This window comes from Propithecus coquereli, unplaced genomic scaffold, assembly GCF_000956105.1.
Source record: "Propithecus coquereli isolate 6110/MARCELLA unplaced genomic scaffold, Pcoq_1.0 Scaffold205, whole genome shotgun sequence".
NCBI lineage: Eukaryota > Metazoa > Chordata > Mammalia > Primates > Indriidae > Propithecus > Propithecus coquereli.
In genome coordinates, this window is record NW_012145523.1 from 1,568,403 (window position 1) to 1,590,751 (window position 22,349).

A 22,349-nucleotide genomic window follows, 5' to 3' on the forward strand; every position below is an offset into this window, starting at 1 on the left:
CTTTGTATGGAACTTGAGAAGACCTTGTATAGCCAAAGCAATCTTAAGTAAAAAGTACAAACTGGGAGGCATCAGTCTACCAGACTTCAAGCTGTACTACAAGGCTATGGTAACTAAAACAGCATGGTACTGGCACAAGAACAGAGACATAGACCTTTGGAACAGGACTGAGGATCCGGAGATGAAACCATCTGCTTAGGATAATCTAATCTTTGACAAAGCAGACAAAAATATACACTGGGGAAAAGAATCTCTTTTCAATAAATGGTGCTGGGAAAACTGGGTAGCTACATACAGAAGAATGAAACTGAATCCCCACCTGTCACCTCTCACAAAAATCAATTGAAGGTGGATAACAGACTTAAACCTAAGGCTTCATGAAACCTTAAGAATTCTAGAAGAAGATGTTGGGAAGACCCTTTCAGACATCGACCTAGGCAATGAATTTTTGAAGAAGAACCCCAAAGCAATCACCACAGCAACAAAAATAAATAAATGACATCTGATCAAATTAAAAAGCTTTTGCACAGCCAAGGAAACTGTCATTAGAGCGAATGGACAGCCTACAGAATGGGAGAAAATATTTGCTCTCTACACATCTGATAAAGGGCTGACAGTAAGAATCTATCTAGAACTTAAAAAAATCAACAAGAAAAAAATCAAACAACCCCATCAATAAATGGGTAAAGAAAATGAACAGAAACTTTTCAAAAGAAGATAGAATAATGGCCAGCAAACATATAAAAAAATGCTCAACATCTCTAATCATTAGAGAAATGCAAATCAAAACCACAATGAGATATCACCTAACCCCAGTGAGATTGGCCTCTATCAAAAAATCCCAAAACAACAAATGTTGGGGAAACACTCTTACACTGCTGGTGGGACTGCAAATTAGTGCAACCTCTGTGGAAAAGAATTTGGAGATACCTCAAAGAGCTAAAAATAGAAATGCCATTCAATCCAACAATATTACTATTAGGCACCTACCCAAAAGAGCAAAAGACATTCTATGATAAAGACATCTGTACCCGAATGTTTATGGCAGCACAATTCACTATTGCAAGGATGTGGAAACAACCCAAATGCCTGTCGATTCATGAGTGGATTAATAAAATTCGGTATATGTATACAATGGAATATTACTCAATTATAAGAAGCGACAATGATCTAGTACCTCTTATATTTTCCTGGATTGAGCTTGAGCCCATTATCGCAAGTGAGGTATCACAAGAGCAGAAGAATGGGCTCCACTTGTACTTGCCATCAAATTGGCACTAACTGATTAACACTATGGTGTTCACATAGTAGTAATATTCTCCAGGGATTAGTGGGTTGGGGGGGTAAATTCACAACTAATGGATGCGGTGAGCATTGTAGGGGGGAAGGGCATGCCTCTAACCCTTACTTGGGTGAGGCAAAGACATAAAATGTAACCAAAATGTTTGTACTCTCACAATATCCTGAAATAAAAAAAGGAAAAAAAAGAACTGGTCAGCGTTAGTTTTGTCCTCACTCCTAGGGCACAGCCCCTCCCGTCCTCTCTACCTTGGTGGGGTTTGAACTCTCACTCTCCAGTTGCTGTGTGGCTCCTCTCACATAGGCAGTCGGCCCTGCCCCACTCCCTAGGGTGACTCTGTGAGCAGAGTACCCAATTACTGGGATTCTGGAGGCTGTGAATCCCCTTCAAAGCCTGTATCATATGCTCAACAGTCCCCAACTCCTGCTGTGGAAACTTGCATTTCTAATTAGAAGTTCTGAGCATCCGACATCAGACACCACTACATGGAGAGATCACCCTTGGTGCTTCTGCTCCTGCCCAGCCAGTGTCCGTGTGTCCATAGGTCTAGATGGACATTTCTGCCCATTGACTTTGCTCTCTATAGCTGACCCCTCCTGAGTATGCTGGTGTAAGTTGAATAAGTTTTAAGTCAGTCACGAAAAGTTGTTTAGACATATAAATGACTGCCACAGGATCTATTTACAGCCAAGATTTTACAGATAGATGTGTTTATAAATGTGTTTTCATTGGCTGTGAGTAATTTCTGTATAGTGCCATTGGACAAATGTAATTCACATTTTCCATTAAGAAGGCAGCAGGGGTGTGCAAAGCGTGGTCAGTTATCTTGTGACTCCGGTCACAGGATATTCTGGGATTCTGGGATTGGAATTGATTTGGGGGGATTCCTACTCTAGCAGGAAAACTATCAGTTAAACTCAAACAGTCCGAAACCCCTTTCCACAGCCCGAACCTCTTGTAAACGAATTGAAGCCAGAACTCAGTTCTTCAGCTGAGACTCTGTTGAGATCCGTGGGCAAGGGGGCCTGGTATGCGCGTCCCGGGGGAGGGCTGTGCCACGGGCTGCGCCGGAAGCCTGTCGGCCAGGCTCCCACGGGCTGTGCGCTGGCAGCCTTGTCAGGCAGAGGGTAAGAGGGCCCCCCCAGCACTTCCTCTTTGCCAAGTGTGTGCACAGGTCTGGAAGAATGGAAAGAATGTCAGAGGGAGTAAGTGACACAGTCCCTCAAGCTAGCGGTGGTGACAAAGGCTGAGAAAAAGGCATACCTGGGTCTGCAAGCACCTGACTTCCATGACCCATGCTGCAGTGGGCAGCTGCCCCTTCCCTCCCGCGCTGGGCCTCCTCTCACAGGTAGCCCCCCCTGCCTAGGTCTTTCTCATCACTGACGTTCGGTTTTCTGGCGTCTGTTGTGTCAGATTCCCCTGTAAACCCAGCCCAATCACCCCTCATTGTTCTTGGGTTGTGCTCTTTTTCAAGCCACCACATTTCCCAGCCACCAGCACCACCCACCCACCCAGCCATGGCTCCTTCCCATCCCTGCCACCTGCATCGGGGTTCCTAGTGCCTCAGAGCTGACAGTTCCAAGCTCAGAGCAACTTAAAGGTCAGGGTTCCTGTTAATACTATTCCAACCATATTGTAGATTCAATATAATTTGGGAAAGCGGATGAGAAACCTACAATCTTTTAAAGCATTGAGAAATTTCTGGAGGAAGTTTCTATGATTGACAAAGTGCTGTTCTTGGATTTTGCCTTGTTTCCAAAAATGAAGAACCAGCACATTTAGAACATAACCCATCTGTAGGTCATGCTTCCAAGCATACATGTATATAAAACCGGGCACATTAGACAGAGATGTGCCCACAGAGATGGAGCGAGACAATGGGACTGAAACCAGATGGGATCAGTCAGGCAGTGTTTAGGGTGGGAGGGGCCGGGGCTGGGCTGCAAGGAGCAGAGTGGCCTGGACAGTGAATTGGAAGTGGATACAGTTAGTCGTGGATAATTGATAAAATGTTCATTTTATTTTATCTTTCTATCACTCTGCTGCATGGGCCCCTTTCTCCTGCCCCCAGCCTGGCCTCCTGTCCTCCCGGACACGAGCATTCTGTTCTTACTCCATTTTTCGGAGGCAGTGACTTGCTCGGAGCCTTTGTGAGATGGCGATGGTATGCACTGCTCTATTTATTATTTTTTAAAAAATAGATAAGGAGGATGGGAAATGCTAATGGCAAACGCGACCCAGAGCCCACCCTGTGTGCTGTTCTGCAAAGCGTATTTTCTTACCAAGCTTGGGCTGGACCCACAGGCAGAGGTGGTGTGAGTGGGCGGCGGTGGGGGCCTGCCTGGCGGGCTGCATTGTGCTGTAGACCGTCCGCGAACACAGCAAAGTGCGTAACCAGGTAGCTCAGGTCAATGCCCAACATTTGTCTGTCTTCACGTATTTCCAAAATCATTCATACAACCAACTGTACGGTGTGAAGTGTCACAGGCAGGACATAAAGTTCCTTTTGTGATTGGATCCCCACACGCTGGGTCCTCCTCTCTGAGCGCCCACCTTCCTGTTAGTCCATGAAGCAGGCTCTGCTGCTTGTCGTTGGCACCTGAGCCCAGAGACAAACAAAGTACCATTTATCAGATTACTGAGTAGGGTGAGACCAGGTCTGAAAGTAAGAGCTTGCTCAGGAAGCTGTTAGCCACGACTGTTTTTAAATTCCAAAAATAATGTATTCCTTTTACAAAAATTGCAGGTTGCCGTATCCCCCAAATTGAAGATGCTGAGATTCATAACAAGACATATAGACATGGAGATAAGTTAATCATCACTTGTCATGAAGGATTCAAGATCCGTTACCCCGACCTATACAACCTGGTTTCATTGTGTCGCGATGATGGAACGTGGGATAATCTGCCCATCTGTCAAGGTACGAGACGGCACTGTAGTTCTCAGCTGGGATGTTCTTCTCTTGGGCTTTATTGTAGACTGGGTGCATGCTTCTCTAACAGAGCGACAGAGATGCTGGGGGAGAAACAAAGCCAGCTAGCTACCCCATGTGGACCAGCTGTGTCTTCCCTGTGATTGCCAAATCTCTGTTCTTAGAGTCGCCATCATCACTCCTTGTAGCTTGCTCAGCGCTGTACACCCCGTTTGAAAATATACACGGGAAGGAGCTTCTTCTTTAGCATGTTGGATGTCTCCTTTGCTTTAAGATATCAAAAGTACTTCAAGAATTAGGAGACTTGTAAGTGGGCTGCGAACACAATGATGAACTATTGTATATTAAATGGAAATAACAGGGCATTTATACTTATTTCAGTCGTGGTGAGAATTTAGTTAAAGCCAATCTTACCAAGGCCATTTTCTCTTAATAATGTTATCCTTTTTTATAATGCATGAAGAGCAGAAAAAATAATCAAATTCAAATTTCATCCAAACCACACAGTGAATATTTATCCTCTTGCATTTTTTACATTTGCCTGGGCCAACTTAGAGGGCCCTGTTTGTGAAAATAAGCCCTCAAGTTGAGATTAATTCCGATTTTATTTTTGGACATGTGACTCGGACCAAAGGACCGAGTAGCCAATGCATAATTCATAATGTGAGGCAAGAGGAGAGCAATCTCGCTTGCTCCAAAAGCACCGGCATGTTGAACTTGAGACGAATGTTAACTTTGTGCTGGGAAATCTCCACTGGCAGACTCCGACATTGCTGTGTGTGCCGTCTTTGGAAATACGCCATTTCCTTATGTGAGAGGTACGGAGTCCTGACCCCCTGAAGGAACAAAGGTTCAGAATTGGGAGGACAGGGCGGCCCACCGTCGCGCCGCGCTGCCTGTGCTGCTTCGCACGGCCTCTGTTGCATTTTTAAAGGAGACGTGATTTACTCGCATTTTCATAGGCTGTCTACAGCATGAGCAGCTGGCTCCTAGGCTCTTGGGCTACTTACTCAAGTAAACTTTTTTACCTGCTGATTCGTTCCAGTCCTCCGGCCCAATCTGAGTAATGGCGAAGAAAATCACCTCAGACTCCAGCCACTTCCCGCCTTCATACTTTCCACGTTCGCGGTTGTTCTCCCGCCTTTTCTGGGTCGGGGTGTGTGTGTCACTTAAATACAGTGTGCTTTTTTAGGAGAATTCTTTTCTCCCCCCAGTGATTTTTTTATTTCAGAGTATTATGGGGATACAAACGCTTTGGTTACATAAATTGCTTTTGCACCTCCTGAGTCAGAGCTACAAGCATGCCACCCTGCAGGCAGCACTCACCGCATCTGTTAGGTGTGGATTTACCCATCCCCTCCTCCCCCCACCCAACACCCTATGAATGTTACTTCCATATGTGCACATTAGTGTTGATCCATTAGTACCAATTTGATGGCCCGTACACGTGGTGCTTGTTTTTCCATTCTTGTGATACTTCACTTAGAAGAATGGGCTCCAGCTCCATCCAGGATAATACAATAGGGAGTTCACCAATTTTTATTTTTTTAATGGCTGAGTAGTACTCACATCCAACGATTTTTTCAAAAATCCTGCTCTGGCATACCTCTTGGTATTGCAGCATTCAGACCCAGGCTTTCCCGTTGCTCTGTCTGGACGCTTGTAATCCTCCCCCATCACTCAAAGCCCCGTCGAGACACAGTTTTTCTAGGTCTGTAATGACAGAGCTGGCTCCTCTGGAGAGGCATGCCTCTTCCAACAGCAGCAGACCCAGCCCAGCTCTCCTTCCCCCTCGGCGCCCTTGGTCCTGCAGAGGAAGTGGCCTGGCCTGCACCCTGCCCCCCATGCCACCCTGTGCCCCTCCGCACTTAGCAAGGAGGGGTCCTGCCTGCTGGAGCTGCCACTGCTCCAGCTTCCTCTTGGCCGCCTGCCTGACACACCACAGGGAATGAGGAATCGAAGTCGCCTTAGACAGCCCGCCACCCCTCTGAGCCCCCAGGAGGAATATAATTGGCCCTCAGAGTGACAGTTCATTCTGTAACTTTTATTTGCACCTATAGATCCAGGGGCTGAAGGCTGAGGAGCCTTCTCTCCATTATCTAGAAGTGCAAATGGAAATCACATTGAGCGACTGAGTCGAAGCCGGGTTTCTACTGTTGTATTTAGGCCAGGCTATCTCCAACCAAGAGTGAGCATATCTTTCCTTCTCCTCCAATTAACTGCACGAATCACAAGCCCCCTCTGAGTCCGAGTTAGTTTCTATGTGGGAGAAACCAGTTTATCTGTGTGAGTAGCTTAGAACCACAACTCCTTCCTAGGAGGAGGGGCGGACGAGCATCTGTGCCAGCTCGTTTGAGCCATGCAGGGCTCTCGTGCATTTGCTTATTCCTGTTAATGTGTGCATCTGCTTTTCTCAATGACCGATTCTGTTTATTCCTGGTTCCCATTCCCCCAGCCCCTACGTAACATGCATACACTTCACTTTTACTGTGAACATTGTCAGTTTTCAGCTAAAAAAAAAACCTAAGAGCATGGGACTATCTAAAAAGACGGCTGAGCTCCACGCAGAGCGCTGTGGTCCCAGGACACAGCGGTGCAGTGTGGGCACCGCACAACCCCAGGCACGCCACGCCACCTGTCTCATCCTCGCCCGTATTCAGGCGCCAGCTGAAGCAGTTTGCTGCGAGGTCCCTCCGAAATACTGCGGTATTGAACAAAGTCAGTAGGAGAGGGGCTCGTCACCTGCTGCTGTGCGTGTGATGCACACAGTCTTTGGTGACCGGAAGGGAATGCGGGCATTGCCGTTAAGCATGATTTACTTCACACACCATCAGTTCTCCCCTGGAAGTACACCGGCTCTGCAGTGTCATTATTCCCTCCAGTGAAATTGCTGAAGCAATAAGAAATTTCCATGATCACAGTGGGCCCTGCACACAACAGGATTCTGTGCCAGTGGGCATGTTCCACTGGGCTGCAAGGCTTCACGACAAAAAGACAGCTCATGCTTTACAGAAGTAGCAGTGTGGGATCCGGGCCCCACCTCCACTCCGATAGCACCCCGGGTGCTGTGCTCGACGCACGCACTCACGGCAGCCGTGCTTCTCCGAGTAGGATCCCAGAGCAGCAGCAGCACCTGGAAGTGATGGTGCAGCCCTCAGCTCCACCCTGGACAAACTGAAACAGAAGCTCTGCACGTGGACCCGGCAGTCTGCGTCCTACCAAGCCCTCCGGGTCATTCTCAAGTGTGAGAACTGCTACACTACAGGGTTCCGCATCTATTTCACGTAAGACACAGCTGGAGTTTCAAAAGCTTAAGGGCACCACCTCAGGTCGGTTTCTGTCCCATGATCTGCTACAGTGGAATCGAGTTCGGGACAGAACCTTCCTGAGCCGCCCCCACCACCACTGAAACCATTGGCACCACTGAAACCATTGGCACCACTTTCCTCTTACAGCAGCTTGGTGGTTCTCAACCCCGTGGGTACACGAGGATCACCTGGGAAGCTGTAAGAAAAAGTAATGGTCCCTAGGCTGTCCCCAGACCCAACGCATGGGGCCTGGGCATTGGTGGCTTTTAAAAGCTCCTCATGTGATGCAGTCAGGGTGGGAACCACCTGGCTGGCTGTGTCCCAGTCCAGAGTCAGACACTCACCACCCTCCCTTTCTCTTCCCTACTTCTCTGACCTCTTGGTGCCATTTGCAAATGGAAAAGCGAATGTAGCATTATAAACAGATGGGTAAGTAGAACGTGGAGGCTGAGCATTTGAGACCAAGGTGCTTCATTCTTCAGAGGTGGGGCCCTTTGCACAGTGGGGGAATCCTAGAGTCGCCACGTTCTGTTTGACTTTGAGATGTGCAGAGATGACTGAGTGAAGCCCTTCCCTTTTTCTTTTGCCTTCCACAGGCTGCCTGAGGCCTCTGGCCTCCTCCAATGGCTACGTGAACATCTCTGAGTTCCAGACCTCCTTCCCAGTGGGGACTGTGATTGCCTATCGCTGCTTCCCCGGGTTTAAACTCGAGGGGTCCGAGTACCTCGAGTGCTTACACAACCTTATCTGGTCGTCCAGCCCACCCCGGTGCCTTGCTCTGGAAGGTAACACATCTTATCCTTTCAGAAGTTGTATTTTGGGTAATGAAGGGGGTGTTTCCCTAGGAGGTAAAGAGCTGCAATTGTGGTCAGCAATAACTTCTGTTCGCTGAGTGTATTTTTCTTACCTCTGTCCAGAGCAGAGATCGTCTGCCACGAAGCCATACTTATAACTAGACGTGAAACTTGCTTCCCCCACCCTCGGGCTTAAGGAGGATGAGAGCAGATAAAAGAAAAAGTTGCAGGCATCAAAGGTTAAACTGCAAAATATTGCAAAGTTAAATGAAATGTCTTCAAAAATTAATTTTCTCTGCACCAAATGAAAACAGATTGTATTATAGCATCATTAATCTCACCCCTCGTTTTATTGTTGTGTCAATGTTTCTTCCATATTTCCATGCATTTTATAGCTTAGCTATAAATGTTTTGCTGCAAGCACACCCTTGGAAGCCTGAAAGCAAGAGCTCTTGCCTCCCTATTTTTATTAAATCTCTGTGATTACAGATCGTGGCCCACTAAAGACCACTAATCTGCAGTGTGCAGTAGTGAGGGGACAGGGCGCCCACTGGCAGCGTCAAGGCAGTGTCTGTAGGGGCGGAGTCCATAAAAGCCCTGTGAGGCACGTTGGACATGCTAGTTCAGCTCTTGCTTTAGCTCAGGGTTGAAATTATGCCTGACAAGAATAAACACCAATGCACTTCTTGGCATCTGAGTCTAGTGGGCAGGAGTGGGTCTATATGGGGAAAGAAAAAAAGAAAAGGAAACCTCCAGTCAAGAGCCCCTCCAAAGCCTATTTGCAGCCTTGCTCGGGAAACAAAATAAGAAGCAGTGGCCTGCAGAAGCACAAATCCTGCACGTTCGCAGCGTCTCTGCCACATGGAGCCCAGTGTGGGAGGAAGCCAGATGGGGAGCGCTGTAGAGGACGACCGCTGGCCAGAGGAACCAGAAGTGTTTCTAGAGGAAAAGATGGGGCTTGCAGTGGGGTTGGCTGGAGCTGTGGCAGCTCCTGGGAGAAGAGTGGGGGAAGGGGGAGGGGAGGAGACGCCGAGCCTGGCCGTTGGCTTTGCCATGCTGCCAGCCTAGTCCTTAGAGCCCCACGCGTCCCACTTCCCACCCATCCCAGATCTTCTAGGGAATTGGAACCTAGACTAGAGATGTCAGATGAAATACAAGACATTCAGTTAAATATGAATTTTAGATAAACAACAAATCATTTTGTGATATGAGCATGTCCTAAATATTGTGTGGGACTTACAGTGAAAAAACTATTCTTTGCTTATCTGAAATTCATATAGCCCTGAGTGTCTTATATTTCTAAAGGCTAAATCTGGCCACCCTAGCCTCGAAGGACAAGGTCATCCCCTTTGTTTCCGGTGGGAACAGCCTTCCTGCTGTCTGGACACTGCTGGCAGGCCGAGGTGAGAGCATGGCCACTGGTGAAGAGGGGCTCTTCCCTAGTTCCTGGCAGCTTCTCCCTGCTCCGATAACCAGGCAGAGAGGGGAGTTTCAGGATACCATTGTTATGATTTTATCAATTTGAAATGCCTATTTTAAAATCCTTTCAAATTTGTTTTAAACATGTTTCAAGCAGCCCGGTTCTGATAAGCTTCATTTTGGGACTTGAAAAGCAGTTTTTATGGAGCCTAGAGAATATGGATAGGCATAAAACAAAATCTAAGGTTATAAACGGGGCCGTGAGTGGCTTCTGGCTAAAAATGAGTCTCCTGGCTTAATGCAGGTCCCTCTTCCTCTGCCAGCCTCTGCCGCGGCCAAAGTTGGAAGTGAAAACCCCAACTGACAGCCGCCTGTGCAGGAAGGCCACTCAGTGCCTTTTTCCCTCGGGTTTTTGTTTTTTAATAATATTTACGTCCCCATTTTAAATAACATACCTTGACATTTTCTGATGTGATAGTTGGTGAGCCCTTTAAACGAGACACTGGTTAAAGGCATGAAAGCCGTGATTCTCAGCTGACAGGTGAAGAGCGAACGAAAGGATTGTTTTTCTCGAGGCATACTAGAAGCGGGGTGAGACTGAGCGGTGGGACAGAATACGAGGTAAGGAGTCATGAACAAGTTATCCAGATGCGCCGAGGTGTTGCCATTTCTTTAACTCTTACTTTAATTGTGTATCGTCTTTTAAAAATATGGTGCTTATTTATGTAATACTGACATAGGGTATTCAGCATAGAAGAACTATCCCAAGGGAATTGGCCCCTTTAATAGATCACCCACACTTTTTCTTCCCCGTTTTTCTGCCTTCCTAAGCACACAATTTGCACAGTTTGATTTTTCTTGATGACATAGCGAAAATGACCGCACTGCTATGGAATCGTGATGCCCCCAAGGGGCTTTCAAACACGTTAGGACACTCTGACCCCTGCACAGCCCGGGTGTGGACGGTGGTGCTGCAGGAGTCTTTCTCCGTGAGCTTCTCACCCCATCCCCCTGCCTGTCTCACTGTTAATCCAGCAGCTGTCAGTCTGCCTGTCACTCCCAGGGAACTTGCCACTGTAGCTCTCCCCGAAACCCAAGCTTCTTTCTCACCCTGCTATGAGCCGGGAGATGGGAGCGCTGGCTGACCACGGGGGCAGTGCAGCATGTGGGTTCGGAGCGCCGGCTGCTGCCAGACTGGCTGGCTTCGGTCCTGGGTGTCCTACTGCGTCACTGTCACCTGGGGCAAGTCACATAGGCTCTCGCCGCAGGCTCCATTCTTCCTCTGTAAAATGGGGGTGATGACTTTACTTACCTCGTGGGCCTGTGAGGATCCAGCGTGACGACAAACCCGGCACATAGAGTGAAGGTCCACCCCAGGGTCAGTGGTCCATCACGTGTCCGTTGTTATTAATGCACTTACGGTTGTATGTGAAAGTCACAATAAATAAGTAAGAGAGGCTATGGGTATGCCTCTCTATGACTAAAGTGTGCAGGCGTTTGGGCAGGCACATCGTGATGCTATTTTGGTTGCTTGCGTATTCCTAGCTGTGTCCCTATAAGGTGACTCTCAAATAATGGGAGGAAACGCTGAATAATAGTAACAGTTGCCATTAATTTGGAGCGCTTACCACACTGGTGTCAGCTCTCGACTACAGCGTTTGGCACAGTATCTCATTTAGTCCTTGCAACTCCCTTGGAGGCAGGTACGGCTATTAGCCCCATTTTGCTGATGAGCAAACCCAGGCTCCCAAAGGTTCAGTAACGTGTCCAACGTCCCACAGCTAGTAAGAGGGGGAGCTGGGACTCAAGCCTGGCTCTTTCTTTACCGCTTTAAACCTGTGATCTTAATCACCAAGGTGCGTTGTCTAATTAATTTGTTCTGATTACAATCCAACAGGAAAAACAATTTGATATTTTTATAGCCATTTTTTAAAGAGTCAAAAAAATTTAAAAATTATTGCATAGGAAGGAATTTGTCTTCCTAGTCTAGTTATCCTCCCGGAGAAACCCCAGTGGCGGGGGGCTTCAAGTCCAGAGGGAGGCCCTGCTGCCCCCCGGGTGGCTGTGAGGTCTCACTCAGCGCCTGACAGAGCCTGTTAGTCTCCCACGTGACCGTGGGGCCCCTCTTCAGCCAGTGAGCGAGGGAGAGATTGTTGGAGTCCTTTTTCCAGATGAGGACACAGCACCTTGAAGGATGACACAACTTGTCCAGACCTGCCAACTCTTGGTACATGGCTCTTTCTGCCACATGGAGCCTTCTTCTTCGAATGGCATGGAGTGCTCTGTGGGGCCACTGTTTGAGTGACAGCTGTCACACTCACACATAAACAATTTCATAATTGATGCCAGGCTTCATGAGGGAGTTGATAATTGGGAAGGAAAAGCTTTGGCAGCTTCACCAAAGGTGACAAGAGTTCCCAGGCCCGGTGCGAAGGTGCAGGTCGCGTGTTTCAAGGCCTGCGCTAATGCGCCCGTCTTACTGAGGACGGGAGGGTTGGGGCGTGTGTGCGTCCCCATAGCAGTGTGGGGGTAGAGCGCCTGAAATCGCAAAGCCTTGAACGAGCATGATGGCTACGATGTTTAGAAATAGATGATTGTATAGCATTGGCTGTGGAAGGAGCTCCGTGGGTCACGGGGCCCTGTCTCACGGGGTCTGCGTACCTGTTCTGGCTGCTTGTTTCTTGGCACTTTCAGTCTCAGGTGCTCTTCACCTGGAGGCGCTCCCCTCCAGCTCTTTCACACACACGCTGAATGCAAGAAATCTTCAAAAACCAAAAACCCTTTCACAACGATGTGGGCATTTTCTCATTTTTAAGTGCTGAAAGCTCAGTTTATGTTGCCATCTGTGTTCATTGAACACCGGCCAGGCCCAGAGCAACACTGGCTTGGACACCGGGGAATTACAAAGGAAGAAAAGGACATAATTCCTTACTTTTGAAGAGTTTATGGTCTAGTGGGAGAACAAGATGACAACGTCCATTATCTGGAGAACGGCGTCGTTACAGATGGCATCCATGCACACGTGCAGCGGCTTTGCTGAGGGGCACACGAGTGCTTCGGCATTTGGAAAGAGTGGAAGGACGGTTCTAGGAGGTGATGTCACAATTGTCAAGTGAAAATTTCTACCCCGGGATTTACAGCATTTTTGTTTATTTTCTCCAGAGACCAAACAGTCGCATATTTTCTGTCTCTACTTGAGCTTTGGGCAAAGAGAAAGGTCTGATCATCTCACTCGCGCGGAAGGACTGTGCATTTTGAAGCTCGGCAGAGCTCATCTGCGTCGAGGCAACGCACCTTGGTGTGTGTGAGGGTCACTGACTCCGCGGTTTGCAGGGCGGGAATATGGAAGGATATAGAGAGGCATAAAAACCAGTGAATGAACCAACCATGTAGCAAAATAGTTGCCAGAAAGGCTGCAGACACACAGGGGCAGTCTGGCAGGAGGAGGTGCTAACCGCACAGAATCCTCCAGGCGCTCTGTTGTTGGGGCTACCGGTGATGCTGGCTGCAAGAGAGTCCAGAAAAGGGCTCCTCCCTACAAGGGGAACCCCCCGAAAGCCTTTAGTGTCTGGAACATTCTCTTCACATTCAGGTTTTCAAATGACCTGGAAGTAGCGCAGAGATGCTGGGTATCTAGTTGCGGAAATTCCTGGGGCAGCTCTCCCGGGTGGCAGGTGAACCGCAGGAAGATCTAGGGGCTGAGCGCCTCTGAGGCAGGCGGCCAGGGTCAGGAGAACAGATGGTGGAAGCAAAAACTTGGGATTTGGAGTCCTAGATTACAACCTCCACCCACTTAAAACAGGATTTCCCTGACTGTTAAATTAGAGGCCTTAGATACTCTAACTAGAAGTCCTTCTTCCAGTAGCTCTCTAGACAAAAAGATGGGATCAAATCTTGGAAGGACCAAACATTTAGTGAAATTAGAGTTTGAAAAGAAAGAAACCGAAATCAGTGGTATATGCTATTTCAAATAAGTACCCGTGAGACTTACGCATGCATTCGGTAAACACTTGTTACGCCCATACGCTGAGTGTGTCACAAGGCTAGCGCACCCAGTGGCAAACGAGTTCTGCAAGTTCTGCCCCTCACATAGCTCTTGTTGCTGTTTCTGAAACTTTACTCTCCAGGCAGGTGGAGCTAGGTTCTAAATATTCCATTCGTAAGCTATGCAGGGGCTCCGGCGATGGAGAAGATTGTTACCTACTCTGAGGCCACCTGGAAGGGGTTCTAAAGCGAGGTCTCCATGGTTTTGAAAGAACTGGGAGGGTCAGTTTGCTGTGCGGGGTTGGCTTTGAGGCATGATGCCTGCTCTCCTCTCAGAAGGCAGCGGGAATGCAGGTTTCCAGGAAAGCAGTGAGCATGGTCCCAGGAGCCTGGGGGAGTTTGGCGTGCTTGGTTGTTTGCTTTTCCTAAATAGGGGAATAAATCATTCCAGGAACTGCAGGCACCTATGGTTTCATATGTAATGGCTTGGGCAGTGGCTTCCCCATGCTGACATTTTCAAACGGCTTTTGCAGCCTCGTGACTGGCATTTCTCCCAGGAACAAGCAAACCTGACCCCATTAGAAGCTGAACACTGAAACTTTTGGTTTTTAAATCTGACCAATCCCCAAACTCAGAATGCCCAAAGTGATTCCCCCCCTCCCCCAGCCCATTCATCTCAGAGTCCCAGGGGCAGAGACGGAGGTGTAATCAGACGGTGTCAGATTCAATCACAGGGAATGCAGTGGTGTGATTTCCTGAGAACCTAAGAGTGCCCAGGGGTCCTTTTAGTTCTGCATCCTTTTATAAGAAAAGGAAGAAAAATAAGACACTGAAGACCCTTGTTTGGCCAAATATGAAATCACTTGAAAGGTTCCAATTTGGGATCAAAACTCAAAAGCCAGCTTGGATGTGGAGGCTCCCAGCTCCCCAGCTGCACTAGCAGTGTACTTTGTTCCGAAGTCAAAACACGTTCAGGCACAAGAGGTGCCTGGTGTAAGAGGCGCCTGCAGTGATTTCTCCCTCCAGGAATCCTGCCTTCACTCAGAAGTGCCTTGGAACTTCAAAGTGGAGCCTAGTCGGGAACAGGAAGGACACAGCAGAGAATCTGGGCCCCTCAGAGGGAGCACGGGCCCTGCCCTGAGAGCCCCTGAGGCAGCCTGCAGGGGAACATTCAAGGGGTGTGGCAGTGGCCGCCCTGGGACAGGCTGCTCCCGTTGTACACGTGGAAAACTCAAACATGAAAAGGAGTCCTGTTCCCAAGTTTGTAAACTACTGTCTGTTCTGAGGTCCAGTGCCACTGGGTCACTTCCCCAGACCAGAGTCAGAGAAACTCCCTGGGGAGATTGTATTTTCTTTCTGCTACCCATCCCCAGGCATGAGGAGGAGACTCCGGTGTCTCACCCCTCTGCCTGGTGACCCACAACAAGAAAGCCTTGGCTTGGAGCCATCTCTGGATAGACTAGAAACGATTCTGCGTTGGGTTTTAAGTAGCACAAGGGAAATGACAGAAGGAAAGTCACATCAGGGATTTCATGCTGCTGATTTTGAGTTATGGTCATAGAATACAGAGCTTAGAGAGCTACAGACATCCCCAGTTTTCCTTTCTCCCGCGCTCCCCGCTGCACCCAGCGTCTCCTTGCAAAGATGAGTCCGCAGCACCAGAGAAGAGCAGGTCCCGCATCCAGCCCGGGGCTCTGGCCCCCCAGGCTGCCTGAGTGGGGAAGGCCCAGGCCACAGTCTCCACTCCCTCCCTCACCTGCATTGTGGAGCAGGGAGAGACCATATTCCAAACTTCCTCTTTCTATGAGAAACTAACTCTGTGACAGGAAGCACCTTCTTCCTCTTGCGTTCCTGGCCCTGGCACGTGCTGCGTCTCCAGCAAATTGCAGCTGTTGTAACCAAAACTTCCTCTGACTCGTTCGCCATATTTTGGATGCCTACTCTGTGCCAAGCACAGTGGAGGTATGTTTATCACACGACCTCCCATCCTAACAATAGTCACGAGAAGCAAGTGTGGTGCCAACCTGCAGATGGCCAAGGTCACTCTGCTCACAAGCAGCCAGCACTGCCTGACACTACTCTTCTGGCCCTTCCAGGACCCGGGCCCCTGCTGGAAATTAGGGTCTGGGCTCTTACCCTCGCTCTGCCCATTTTCCTCAGATGGAAAGGGAAGGAGTTGGAAGACTTGATTTCGGAGGCTCCTTCCTGGCGGTCCCATTCTTCGGCTCTGCTCTTAACCACAGCACACTCTTCCCAGAGAGGCTGCTCCGTCCTCAGCTGGCCCTGGGAGGCAGGTGGCAAAGCGAAAGGAGAGTTTCTCTCCTTGATGTTGGCTGACAGAGGATTCCTGAGACTCATGTTTGTGCAGTCCACCCATGAGCCTTCCACCAGCAGGAGGGATGGCAAGGAAGGAATAGATGTTTGCTGAGGGTCATCTTGTTTTCTTTAGGTGGCCTCCAGACAACTCCAGGTATTATTATATAACAGCCTTTGGCCTTAGGCAGCAAATTGCAGGGCCCGGATTCCAAACCGGCCCTGACCTGACTCCCAGGCTGGGCTCTTTCTGCATCATGGCGCTGCCTTCCGTGGAGCAACTGGGCCCAGCCCCCCGAGCAATCTGCTCAGCCACCCGTTGGCGACTTCTTTTTCCATAATGTTCCCCATATGCTGCGTTTTTGTCATATAAGAGGTTTTGAAGGAAGGAAAGGGATATACTATATGATTTGCCCCAAGCTGTACTGTATACAGTGGTAGACAATGTGGGACTTTTCATTTCTTCCTTCTCTCCCTTCTTCTGTCCCAGGTAAGGCTCTGGGGCCAACCAGAGACGTACGAAGTGCCGTGGGGCTGTTGTATTAGGAATTCAAGTCTTGCTCACCTCAGCTATAGTGATAATGGCCGTGACAGTGAGCACCCACCCAGCTTCCTGTGGTTCCAAATAGACCGACTGGCCAGGGGCATGATCTCCATTAGCCTCTCTTGGACTCTCCAGCTCCCTGCAGACTCAGCCATGAGCCTGCCAGCAGCTGGATCCAGCATGAAGCTGAATCAGCAGAAAATGCAGAAAAGAGCAGTGAATGCCTTTTTCCTCCTCTCTTAACCCCAGAAAGCAGTGGGGCCTCTCTGCATGGGTCAGTGGCAGGCTTCCGATTTATCTGCTTGCCCCAGGGTCTGCCCTTTCCCCTGCCTTATGTGAGAGGGTCACACAAGGTTGGGTAATGCATGGTCAGGTGGTTCTGAACCACCGTCCTCAAGGCCCCAAGGCCCAGGGAGTTCCCCGGGAAGCAAAGAGAGCCCAGGCAGCCCCAGCCCTAATGGCTCTGTTTGACATATTTACATCTGTGTTCCCACTCAAGATTTATTTGAAGGAAGAGTTTGGCAGTGTAAAGTATGAAAACCATTCATCTAGTTCTGCCCCCTTAGAAACTTGAGAAATGAAATGATTTGCCTGGGTCACACAAAAATCCCCCATCTCTTTAGACGCCCAGCCTTCAAGTGTGTAAGTAGATGGCTAATTTATAACCCTGAGTGGAAACCCAGCTTACGTCGGTCCAAGTCTTACGGGATTTTTAGATCTTATTCTAGAAAACAAAAGAATCTTCAGTTCCCTTTGAAGACAAATGTGTGTTCCCTAAGCCTGGGAAAGAGGACATTTCGGGCCCTCCTCTCCATGTGTTTGTGACATTGGCCGGGAAAGTGCTGTCTGAAACAAACGGAGGTCACTTTGTGAACTGAAAATGCATTCCATGTCCTGGGCACATATGTGGGCACATAACACCACCTTTTGCTATTTTGTTCCCTGGCAATGGAAATTCAGGTATCTGGCACCATTTGCATTACAACCACCTTGCCTGTGACCCTGATGGGGTGTTTTATTAGAAGGAAAGGCAAAATAGCAAGCAATCCTGTTAGTTTATTGTTCACAAGCAATGGTAAATTATTCTAATGTTGTTTCCATGTATGGTTCGGACATTACGGCAGAGTGGTTACAGGAAAACAGCTGTTTGCTGCCACACCTGCATTCCCGGGGTCACCGTGCTTAATCTTCCCTTCTTCTTTTACGATAAGTAATTGCCATGGTAGCTTCTTCCTCTTCTTGGTCACACATCTCCCTTGTCCTCAAGAGTAGATTGTGTCATGGCAACAAGAGGCTTCATTATTCTCCCCCCTTCCCCCATACTGGCTCTGGAAACACTGATCTTTTTGTCCTTAAAGAAAAACAAGAGACCTCATTTCTACTCTTCAAGTAGAGCCAGGTTCTCAGGCTTCCCTGCTGTATTCCTTTACGGGCTCTTTTTCTCTGAATTTTACGACTTCTGATGACGGGCAGTCCTGAAGTCTCCCTCATCCTCACTCCCCGATCCGCTGTCCGCCAGCTTCAGCCCTGGGGAGACTCCTGCCTTGGTACCTCGCTTTCCTTTTGGCCACAGTGGAAACACATGACCGTCAACCCTCCATCTCTCCTGGACTCCTACAATTATCTTTTTCTTTTTGAACCTCCTTTGAGTACAGATGTTTAGACTGAGGGAACAGTCTCCCTGTTCCCACACAAGGGAACACAGCTCACATCTTCATTGGTTTGAATATCGTCTCCTACCAATCAAGAAATGAAGACAGCACCAAAGAAGGACTCTGACAATGCCCTCTTCCCACTGCACACTCACATTTAGAGGTGGGATCCCACCGGCCTAGAGCCCAGCCCCACCCTAGCCTCCCGTCCCTCGGCTGTCACCTGGCAGAGCCCGCGCCAGCCTGGGAGCTGCCCTGTGTGGGCCAGGAGGCGGGATGCACGTCCCTTTCTTTCACTGGGTTCACGCTTCTCATCAAAATGTATTCCCCCTTCCTCCATAGTCCTCTCCTATTTTTGAAAAATCCACAGACCTGCAAGCTGAAGTCTTTATTTTGAGACGCTTAAATGCCAGGTTGCTGAGAGAAGTGCAGAGCTCAACAGCAGAAAGCCTGTGGCCAGCCGTGTGAGCCCCCAGCTTGTGCCAAGAGGGTGACTTCATTGTGCTCAGACAATAGATGACCTGTACAGGTGGGAAATTCTCCGTGTTTGTCCCTAAACTCTAGAATATCTTCTCCATCCCTGCTCCAGGCAGGATTTATTTCCTTCTTTCCTCCCCGGGAAGTTAGATGACTTGTATTTCATAGTAATTAAACCTCTCGCAATCAGGTGCCACATACAAGGTGATAAATCCCTTCTGTCACTTTGGGGTCCATTTTTGGGCTGGGAGTTACTCGGCAGTATTCGGCAGGGTGGTTTGGGGTCATTCCTCTCTGTCGTTCCCTTTTTCGTTCTCCTCCCCAGCTCCCACCCATCTCCGCTTTCCTTCATAAAGCATTGCCGGAATTCCCTGCCTTTTCTCCCAAAGCGATCCGGCATCTGGGGCGGCAGGCACGTAAGAGTCGTGCCTTTTTGTGCCTGTCTTCATGTCTTGTCTTTCATTTTTTCGTAGAACCATGTCTGTGTCTGTGTTCACAGTCATTTTCCCTTTTTGTACAGGAGGAGGCTTTTTTGTTTTTGGTTTTGTTTTTGCTTAAAGATAATGCCTGACTACACCGTGCCCAGATTCCTCCAAAATTCAAGTGCACAGAGAAGACAGAAGACACCCCACGGCTTGTCTTTCCCCGAGCCGCCATGGCTTCTGAAGAAAAGCCTGCAACTTTGTTCACATTCTGGCCACTTTCTTCTGCATTGGAGGAGAACCTAATGCATTTTCTAACCTCATCTCTTCCACCCATGGAAGGGATCATAGTCCAGGAAGTAAGAAGGGGAAGAATGGCTAAAGTCAAAAAAAAAAAAGACAATTATATTGAAATTCAGATTTCAAAACTAGTCCTTAGCTCAAGCTAAGTGAACACCTGTGCCTAGGTCACTTGTGTTTTCCTACCATAAGTATATTATTCTGATGGAAATTTTTTTGCACTGGGAAGGAAAGTAAATTCTAGGTGCCTAGGATGCCAGGGATTCTGTTGCTAACCATGGCTAGAGCAGTAGGTGAGAGGAACCTTAGCCTACATACTGCTCGACATTTTTAAAGATATTGTGGCCCTTTGAGTTAACTCTGGGGCGCTTTCTATTGTCCCCAGAGCATAAGGATCCCAGCCTGGTTTCTGCTGGCACTGCCCAGAGAGAAGGATGACTGATCTCTCCCCAAGGAGCTCTTGGGGTTTCAGGCCTGAACAACAGTGTCCTTGTGTTCTTTGACACCCGCTCCCTCGCCCCCTTTGTGGCTGTGTATCTCACGGGTTAACCACTGTAATGGACTTGGCTGTGTTTGACTTCCACCAGAGGAAACCTTACTACCTAGTTATTTCAGATGGGCACTCCAACATGAGTCAGGAAACCCCCTGCTCCAGCGGCTGCTTCCCTGGGGACCAGGCCCCTCCCCAGCCGAGGCTGAGTTCACGCCGTGTGAATTTGCTCCGGCTGCTATAACAAAGTGCCACGAACGGGGAGGCTTAAAGCAACAGAATTTATTCTCTCGTAGTTCTAGAAGCTGGAAGTCCAAAGTCAGCAGGGACTCGCCCCCTCTGAGACTCAGGGTAGAATCCTTCCTCATCCCTTCTTGTCTCCTGGTGGTGGTCGCCATCCTTGATGTCCCTTGGCTTGTAGCTGCATCACCCCTTTCTCTGCATCTGTGACCACATCTGTCTCCCTTGTTGTCTGTGTCTTCACATGGCCACCTCCCCTGTGTGTCTCTCCTCCTCTTCTTACAAGGACACCAGTCATATTGGATTAACTGCCCACCCTACTATAATATGAACTCATTTTAACTTGATTACATCTGCAATCTTCCACATAAACCCTATTCCAAATGAGGCCCTATTTCCAAATAAGGCCACATTCACAAGTACCAGGGGTTAGGACTTCAACATAAGAATTTGAGGGAGATGCAATTTAATCAAAAACTATAACGCATGCTCTCCCAGCCTTGGCTGGGAAAGAAGCAGACTTCCCTTCTGTCCTCTACTTCTTGCTTCCACGTTTAAAGGGCTGTCTTCAGATCCTTCCAAACCCCAGTTGGCCAGCATCCTCTGGCCCAGTATGCGGCAGCCTGCTCATGCCCGCTGGATCGAGCAGGGACACACCTGTGTCTATCAGGGTCCCCCCCAGCTCACCTATTCTCATCTTTAGAGCCTTAGGGCTTTTCCAGATACCAATCCCACTGTGCACAGTGCGTCTCTAAGCAGGTAGAGAAATTGCTGCTCTCACACCTGGCCCTTGGGAGGCCCTGTGCCCCCTTTCCCCCGTGCACACGTGAAACCCCACGGCATGGCTCGGTGAAAGGCTGCAGCTCAGCATCAGCCACTTGTGAGGTCCAATCCCAGCTCTGCTGTTTGTTTGCTAGATGACCTCGGGCAAATGACTTCACCTTTCTGAGCCTCAGTTCCCTTATCTGTATAAATGAGGTAATAACAACACCTGCTCTGCAAAAGTGTTGTTAGGATTAAGTGAAATCGTGTGTGCATGCTGCCCTCGGAGTAGGTGCTTGTGAAATGTTGCCATTACTGCTTGCGTTTCATCTCATTGACTCATAATGTAGCTAATAATAGTAACTGTCTCTTTCTACTGGGCGTATACTTCTCTGCCAGGCACTTTGTGCTTGTTGATTTACAGATATTATTTCTAATTCTTATAAAAGCCCCCAATGTAGGTGTTACTGTTCCTGTTTTACAGATGATTGAAACTAAAGCCCAGAAAGAAAATGAACATAAAATGAAAGAAATGAAAATAAAGAGAAGGTAAAATGCCCAAGGTCACACAGCTACTAAGCATTTGAGCCAGGATTTGAACCTGGGAACGTGGACTTTGCACTATGTACAAACTCCTCTAGGGCCTCTCATTCATCCACTGATTGACGTCTTCTCAGTTGTTCGTTCATTGCATTCTCTCTCGCAGTCTCCTTTTCTGTTCTCCCGGGTGACTTTTCTCTTTCTTCCTCACTTTTCGCCGTTCATGTCTCCTTTTTTTTTCTTCTTTCAGCATATTATGGGAGTACAGATGTTTAGGTTATGTATGTTGCCCTTGCCTCCCCCCACCCAAGTCCGAGCTTCAAGCCTGTCCATCCCCCAGATGGTGCGCATCGCACTCTTTGTGTATGCAAATACCTGTCCCCTCCTCCCGCCTCCCCCCTCCCCGCTGCCCGACATCCAATAAATGTTATTCTTATATGTGCACTTAAGTGTTGATCAGTTAATACCAATTTGATGGTGAGTACATGTGGTGCTTGTTTTTCCATTCTTGGGATACTTCACTTACTAGAATGTGTTCCAGCTCTTTCCAGGAGCATACAAGAGGTGCTAGATCACCATTGTTTCTTAAAGCTGAATAGTACTCCATGGTATACATATACCACATTTTATTAATCCAGTCATGTATTGATGGACACTTGGGTTGTTTCCACATCTTTGAATTGTGAATTGTGCTGCCATAAACATTTGGGTGCAGGTGTCTTTTTCATAGAATGTCTTTTGTTCTTTTAGGTAGATGCCCAGTAATGGGATTGCTGGATCAAATGGTAATTCTACTTGTATCTCTTTAAGGTATCTCCATATTGCTTTCCACAGAGGTTGCACTAGATTGCAGTCCCACCAGCAGTGTATGA

The 22,349-nt window shown here is 48.4% G+C and overlaps 1 protein-coding gene across 1 annotated transcript in view; it reads left to right on the forward strand.

The window, feature by feature from the left end:
- SUSD4 (sushi domain containing 4) overlaps positions 1-22,349 on the forward strand; it is a 118,450-nt gene that overhangs the window by 69,706 nt on the left and 26,395 nt on the right. Inside the window, exons 4-5 of the mRNA XM_012644078.1 lie at positions 4,047-4,220; positions 8,137-8,325. Of these exons, the coding sequence (XP_012499532.1) occupies positions 4,047-4,220; positions 8,137-8,325 (363 nt within the window). The remainder of the gene's footprint in view (positions 1-4,046; positions 4,221-8,136; positions 8,326-22,349) is intronic.